Genomic DNA, 8,306 nt, shown 5'->3' on the forward strand with positions numbered 1-8,306 from the left:
ATTACGAGTACAGCATTGTGAAAATCTGCATTCCCAAATGTAAATCGTGTAAAAATAAGAACTTCTCACCTTGAATTTCCGCTACTATTGCTTTCCTCATCACTATGCCCATTCATTGTCAAATAGTCACAGATTTAAAACAAATATATACAATTTCCAAAATATGACCTGGTCGTTAATACTCAAACATTAAGTTGTTTGTCCGTTTTAAAAAACACTGTAGGAAAAGTGACGTGCTTCTAAATGAACCTAAAACAGGGGAAGAGAAAAAAAAAGTTAAACATTAGACACATATTTCAAACACTAGTAACCATAAAACAGTTATTCTTGCCTGATAACCCATGTGCTAAATAAATAAGTCCTGTACAGCGTTTTAAGAAATACTATCATGAGACAGAAGACTGATCACAGTTTGTCAGCACTTGGGCAGTAGAATGCTGCTTTTTTATTCTAGATGAAAGAAGTTACAGTAAAGCTGGGCACATACTACAGGTCTTTCACCTGATTATCGTGCAGATCACATGATAAACAACTGTTTGGTCCAATATTGCATTAGTGTGTATTCTACCACGATCATGTTTTATCGTACCAAAGCACATCGCATTGTTTCATTTGATTTTATAACCAGACTAAAAATCTCTATAAACGATGTCAGGCAAATTCTGAAGTGTGTATATATACTCATGACCAGCGGTGTAGGCAGATCTACATAGAGTTCAGAGAGTCATGATCTCTTCAGCCAGTGGTTATGACAGGTGAAGAGCACAGATCTGAGGATAAAGCATGTAAAATCATGCATGAATCTGCATGCTGATCGGGACTTTCAGTCATTGGCAAAATTGTTAATATTGCATTGGAAGAGTACTGTAGTGTGTATCCAGCTTAACTCAACGACTGCATACTTTGCTTTTTGATCTATATGATGACATCATGACACTGTGCTAAAGATATGGCGGGAGTGTAATCTATCTGTGCTGGAGTATGAACATACTACTTTCTGCAAAATAAAATCAACCTATCAATTAAATATATATTACTTTCATGGTTCATATTTGAAAGCATTATTTTTCGTTTTATCGGTCCTTTAAAAGTTATTTTATAACTACCATTCTTTAAAACTGAGGAAATTTGTTTCATGCGTGTGGTGAGGGGCTAAAAAAAGAAAACAGTATAGTATAAATATTGCCTAAAATATACTTATATCTAAAAACTACATCTTCCTTACCATCACTCATTAAATTGTTTAGTAGTGTTTTTGTTTTGTTTTACTTACACATCTACTGAAGCGATATTGTTCAGGGATCATGTATGTATGACATTTACTTCATCTTTCTGGTTCTCAAAACTTTCAGGATATGCTTCTGGATAATGGTCCTAAATATGTGTGGTATCCAAGTACACTTAATTGTGTCAGTTTCTTAGACTTTTTATATCATCAGACAACTTTACAAGGTAAGACTTGACCAAGTGTCATAGTGAAAGACAACTGTCAGATCCCCATTACCACCTTCATACGATTTATTTACCAGAACTAACCAAAAACCACTATGAATTATAGGTGCAATTATAATTTCCAGGAATTTTAAGGAGTAATGCAACTAAACACAAATAAAAAATTGTTTTTGGGCATGTTAATAAAATGTGGTTACCTACAGTTGCTTCTAAATACTGCGTATTGTGAGAGTATGTATTTGATACAATGAAACAAACCATAAAAACTAAAGAAGCTAAACATGCAATGTAATCACATATATGCCAAAATAGACTGATGTGAACAACAAATATTCTCTTTATAGCTCTGCGGAATTGGCAACGCTAGGTAAATAAATGGAGATGATGACAACAGTAAGCAGTTGAAGCCAGTTGCACAATGTGTTTGTGTATTCACTTGCCTGCAAATGGTAATTTGACGTTTGTACAACTACTTCCTGCACAGACCCAATTTTGCACCTGTCTATCAAACTTCAATGAGAAAGTATGCCAACTGTTTGGTAAGCAAGAGAATGGTTGTACCTTTACAAAAAAACAAAAAAAACCAGAAGATATTGGGTGCCTCATAATTAAAGAGACCATGGGGTATATTTTTCAAACCCGCAGTTTAGTAAAGTAGAGATGATAACTAGAGCTGATTGGTTGCTATAGGCAACATCTCCACTTTTTCAAACCCATAGTTTAGTAAATATACCCCCATGACTTTTAAGTATGAAGAAAAACAACATTTTGTCTACCCATAACAGCAACTTTTTATTTGAGTGATGAAAAACATCACTTAAATTAGGGTAATGAAAGTTATAACATTTTAGGAAATGTGCATGTGGAATATTTACTAAACATAAGACACAACTCTACTTAAAATTTAGTAGAGAAATATTATTGTATTATATGATTTTTGTTTTGAATACAAGTTCAATAAAAACATTGAATTTAAGTAGTGTATACAATATATTTAATTCTTAAGTCTAAAGGTCATAATTCCAACAAAAACCAACATGTTACTATTTGTAATTAATGTGATTAAATGAGCAACTAGTGGAAGAACAATCGCTACAATATATGCATAACTGTAGCAGATGTTGTCCTACATCTAAAGTGAGGCACAGCATACCTATTGTCACAATTCATACTAACAACCAACAGATAACTCACTGTTAAAGGGACACAACATTGAAAAAAAACATGCTAAAGAGGATAAGAGATGGGTTTCAACCTGGCCCACGCATGCCAGAAAAATCAGTTCAAGGCCAAACCGCATACCAGCAGTAAACAAATGAAAGATGGCCCTGCATTTTTAAGGAAGGTTAAAAAAGTACTGCAGAGCAAAACCAAATAAAAAAAAGGAGTGCAACAACATTTGAGGAGAATAGAACAGAACAAAAATAGTAGTTATGAAATTTCATACAAAATATTGATGAAACTATAGCCACTATCCAAACATAACATCTGATAATGTTTTAGTTGCATATATTATTGAAAAATATTTACACAAAGACGAAACTGCATAATTTGTATCTCATTTTCTTCTTAAGCTATTTGTTCACAGATGGTGTGAAGCTAAAACCAAACAATTATGCAGTTTACAGTAATAACTACAATAATTACAACTACATAAAACATCTAACATGATAAAAAGTACAGTTAAAAAATCTCACAGTAGCCAAATGTTTGGCTTTACATCAATACAATTGTAAAGTACACTCAGTCTGAAGGGACCATACACAGTTTACTGGCTGACCTGTCAGTACGGAACACCTACATGTCAACAAAAACACACATGGGTGTATCCCACTGTCCTACTAGTAATGACATTTTGCATATTGGGCTTGGCCAATAGTACACAATATTAATTGCAGACACACTATAGGGACTCCACAGGCTTTGGAAAGCATTTCAATGTACAACATATTGAAATAAACGGCCATTTAATAACAGTTTAAGCAACATTGTGCTGGAGAATACAAAACGACATTACAAATGTGTCTGGGCAAGGATGTGTAAAATATATGTTTACATAATACTTATATGACCCAAATACAACGAAGGACTAAACATTTCCAGGATTCCAAGAGACCCAACGTTAGTACATTGCTATTCACAACTTGTTCAATAGTATCAATGGACGTTTGGCAATGACCTTTTACTGACACCATTATTAAAGCTACCAGCATGACAGGCAGTACATGACATGCAAATACAGTCTGCTTCCTGATGGTAAAAATAAGGTATAAATTCATAGTATAGCACAGACCGTTTCCTCGGGGTTTCACAACCCAGTATAGTTTTTATTGTAAAGCTGCTGACAATGAATAATCAGTAATGTCTATAGGAGCTAGTCCCAATATGACACAAGCATGTCTATTTACACAGCAGTGTAGTATGGGACACGTGTGGTGGACCAGCACCGGACATTAGTTGGACAGAGCGTTATTCTCTCACATGTACACAGAATATAAATGACAATGTGAGTAGTATCCAGCACACACCGCTGGCAGCAGTCTGCTGATCACCATACACCGTATACAGAACTAGCTGCCCGGGATTCTAGGCACAAACTTTATCACAATGACGCGAGTGGATGTGGGGAAAGGCCCCAGCGCTCCGGCATCTTACACTACTCCCAGCCTCCGGCTCCCAGGCCCTGCCCCATCAGACGAGCCTGCTGCATTCCAATGTCCTGGGAAAGGCGGAGCAGGCAGCAGTAAGTCACCCGCGGCCTAATAACCCCCTCTCCCCGCACAGTGGACCATTGTGCCCCCCAGCTCTACCCCACCGGTCCTCACCTCCCTAGTGCGGCCGGTCCTCCCGCCGTCCTCACACACTGCTCGTTAATGACCGTAGACGGACACAGGCCGCTACGTGCGCGCTGCTCCGCTGCCGATCCCGGGGCCTTCGCCTCCTTCCGGCTCCGGCTCTCCCTCCAATCCCAGCTCAAGGAGAGTTACCGTGTCTTTGTTTACAGCGGCACCGGAACAGGCCGGCCTCGCGCTGTCTCTTATCAACACTTTCTGTGACTGAATAAAACGACGGGGGGGTGTAAGTCAATGTTGTTGTCAGCCTACGGGTCTATTCTCCACCGCTTCCCTATCTCCAGGCAGCCGCCATGACGCCGCCGAGCTCCTCCGAAACTCACGATGGTTGGAAACCCCGGGCGTGACGTCACGGGAGCGCTGCAGGGCGAGTAGTTCAAGCCGTAGAATCATACGAAAGCGTCTGGCCCCGCCCCCTAGGTTGGGAATAGCGTAGGCCGTGGGCGGGGTAAGCTGGTGAATCAACAGGAGCGGCCGTGCGGAGAGGGCGTGGACTGCAGTGGGGGCGTGGTCTGCAGTGGGGCGTACACTTTCATGGAGTCCTAGAGAGTAGCGGTTTGAAATGATATCCTCTGTGTACTTCCGCCGTGTGCTCGCTGGGCCGTGGGCGCTCTGCATGAATGGGTGCCGGAAGTAAAGTGCCGTTGTTGTAACTGCAAAAAAACTAATAATTAAGACCTCGAGTAATTTTTAGTCTGGTAGCTGCTTCTCTGTAGGCAACCGCTTGCACAGTAGTGACAGGTGTATCACTTTGGACATGGTTGAAATCAGGGATTGGCAGTGCACACCCTCGCTGGGCAGCTTCTGGGGAACTACAAGTCTCAGAAGGGTGAAAACAGGGATTGGCACACCCTGTCGAAATCCCACAAATTGCAGATTTTGGTACTGTAATTTATCTGCATCTTTGAGTCTCTGCTGGTTCAAATCGGGGATTAATCGTGGTGTTGCAGCTCTTGTCAAACAAGTCTCAATAGATTTACAGACTGCTGGGGATCATGGTTCCCTGACACCTGGAAAGTCGCACGTTGCCTGTGGCTGGTTAAAATGTTTTGCACACATCCCAAGATTTCAAGGGGGAGCCAAAAGCACTTTGATTTTGTTGTGAACAAGATACTTGTTTTGGGTGTTTACAGAAATACACCTTTGGGGACTTTTGAATATAGCTTCTCGGAAACACAAACTATTGTTAAAGCTTTGTAGAAGATTTATAGCACAGGAAGTCTATGACAGTCTATTTTTTTTTTTTCGAAGGTTGATGGCCAAGTTCATCTCTAGTATCAGTGGGACACACAAAGGTACTCTACAGCCCAGGGGCAAACGCAGGATTTGTAGAGGGGGGTTTCCACCAGTGGGCGTGGGGCGTGGCCACCATGCATGGGGGCATGCCTATAATATTAGACCGTGTTTGGCTGCTTTCCGACTCTTCCTATCCCTATAATATACATGAGCAATGCTGCATGCACTACTGTTGGGTGGACACAGCTCTCCCTTTTCAAGCAGAGCCGTGTGAAGCGGGGGCAGGGTCCAGCCACCTCAGTTATATAGTGCCCCAGGATTGGAGGGGGGATTTCCAGGCACTAGGAACCCCCCCCCCCCTCAGTTTGCCTATGCAACCCACCATGTTAGGTTATGTTTTGCCACCTGGTGAACCAGTGTATGACAAGGAGCTCATAACCTGGAACTGACTTGGAGGGCAAAGCCTGGTTTCTATACATGAACCAGTGTGCATTAAGCCTCTTTTCCTTTTGAAATGTAGATCCTGGACATCTACTCAAATGCTGCAGGGCTTCCACTGGATATAGATGTGAACTATGTACAGCTGTTTCAGTGATGCTAGCCAGCAGTTCCCAAGTCCACCTACCTGAAATATTTGTTCAATATTTGGCTGAGCAAATTCATGATTATACTAACTTTATAAGATTCTATTGAAATTGCAAGGCTACAGATGACAAGTTTCAAGAATTGCATGGTGTCTTTCTAGTAGTGAGCATGTAAAAAGTTTGCATGGTTTTTGATTCTGATTTAATTAGCAACCCACCAGTCCCTCAAATGAGAAGACACCATGCTTCCCATAAAAATGGGAGTGTTATGAAGCAGAATGAATTTAGACTCTATAAACATCCAAAAGCCTCAAACTGTCTGTTTGGTTCTATGGAGACTGGAAAGAGGGGCAATAAATTGAAAAAAATGTACACGGATTAAATCGGACATGCAAGTTGATTTTGACACTTTGGGCTAGATTTATTAAGCTGCGGGTTTAAAAAAAAGTGGGGATGTTGCCTATAGCAACCAATCAGATTCTAGCTATCATTTATTTAGTGCTTTCTACAAAATGACAGAATCTGATTGGTTGCTATAGGCAACTTCCCCACTTTTTCAAACCTGCAGCTTAGTAAATCTAACCCTTTGACTCAATTCTTCTACAAGTGACCTAAACCTTATTTCCTTTTGAGATGCACTTTCTGGATCCCTAGATCAAAGATGGGTGGCTAGTAGGGTGATGCCATCTCCAATGGGCAATTCTTTTTTTTTCATACTTCTCCAACCCATCATTCGGTTCCACTTTGTATACTGACATTGAATCATAAATATTTTTTTATTCAGTGCATAATTTCAACTCCTCATCAACTGCAGCTCCAAGGAATGACCTTGCTTTGTAATATGCATTGTCTGTTTATCCAAACAAAGAAGCTGCAATGGTAGCTGAAACGGCATTTAACAACCATCAATGGTATCTCTCAGAAATACTGGTCGGTTTCTGTTTCTTTGATGATGAAGTGTCAACAGAAAAAAAAAAACTTATGGCTGCTGCTATCAAATATTCAGATGGATCTGACAGTCCTCTGAAAATATATTTCACCAGTTCTTCAGCCAGCAACAAAGGTTTTACATAACTTCGTCACAAGATCAACGCTGAGTTTGTTCAAAATTCTTGGTCTGTCTAAGGAATTCTTGGAGTAAGACCCGGCGGAATAGTAAAGCTTCGAATCATACCAAAACAGTCAGAAGATTGCAGAGTCAGTGAAGGTATTAAATGATCTTGCTGAGAGGTGTGTCGCTAATCCAAGAATTCAATGTTTCGATAACATGAAACGAGGAACAGAAGCAGTTCCTTTTGCAGGATGTGGAGGAGCATCACAATTAGTTCTGCATGACAACAAGAGATCATTATCAAAGTAACTAACGTAAACTTGGTGATTGTGTAAAATATTTGATGAAAAAAACATTACTATTTAATGTATTATGAATCAAATTACAGTTCTGCATTATTGCATTGTAATCCTCATATTCTAAACTTTGGTTGAGTTGTGCAAGTCCTAAATATAATATGATTTCAAAATAAAAATTACAGTCATTTTTTTTTTTACATAATGGCACATTTTGGTGGGTTGGTGGTTGTCATTTTCAAACAGATTTTTTAGAAATGTTTGTATTTTCATCATGTTAAAAATCGGGACGGCGATATGTAATGTGGCACTTTGTGGTTTTCAGGCACTTTACTTCTGGTTTGGCCTTTAGTAAGTCTGGCGACTTCATCAAACAGTCCTTTTAATAAATGTAGCCCAAAATGTTTGCAATTTTTCCATACCTCAAACAGTAATCTATTTGACTGTAAAAATATTTTTGGCTGTAAAAATATTTTTATCTGCAAAGCAGGCTGCAATACCCACTCATATTAGATTATCCTAGACATCTATTGGCAAACTAAATGTGGAATTGATGTACAGCATTGTCCATTTGTGTGGTGTTACCCCAGTGGTCTTGTTGAAAAGCTCCCAGAGCTGATTCAGCAATTGCCATGTAGGAAGTTAATGTTTATGTTTCTAGTTAGGGAAATCATGAAATATTGAAACAGAGAAGGATTAATAACAGACACAGATTTATAATAAGCAGAGAGGCACAGATTTCGGTTACAGGTTAAAAAAAAAAAACAAGTACACGCATTTAAAATTTGTGCGGGAAATACCAGGAAATACACCCTAAACGTTCCAAGATTTTTAC

The 8,306-nt window shown here is 39.5% G+C and overlaps 1 protein-coding gene across 1 annotated transcript in view; it reads right to left on the minus strand.

The window, feature by feature from the left end:
• Positions 1 to 4,684, minus strand: part of CHD1 (chromodomain helicase DNA binding protein 1) — a 77,590-nt gene extending 72,906 nt beyond the window's left edge. The window contains exons 1-2 of the mRNA XM_075181350.1: positions 4,278 to 4,684; positions 70 to 249 (exon numbers count right to left, since the gene is read on the minus strand). Of these exons, the coding sequence (XP_075037451.1) occupies positions 70 to 116 (47 nt within the window). The 5' untranslated portion in view covers positions 117 to 249; positions 4,278 to 4,684. The remainder of the gene's footprint in view (positions 1 to 69; positions 250 to 4,277) is intronic.
• Positions 4,685 to 8,306: the final 3,622 nt, after the last annotated feature.

The sequence above is a fragment of the Mixophyes fleayi genome, chromosome 1 (genome assembly GCF_038048845.1).
Source record: "Mixophyes fleayi isolate aMixFle1 chromosome 1, aMixFle1.hap1, whole genome shotgun sequence".
Taxonomy (NCBI): Eukaryota; Metazoa; Chordata; class Amphibia; order Anura; family Limnodynastidae; genus Mixophyes; species Mixophyes fleayi.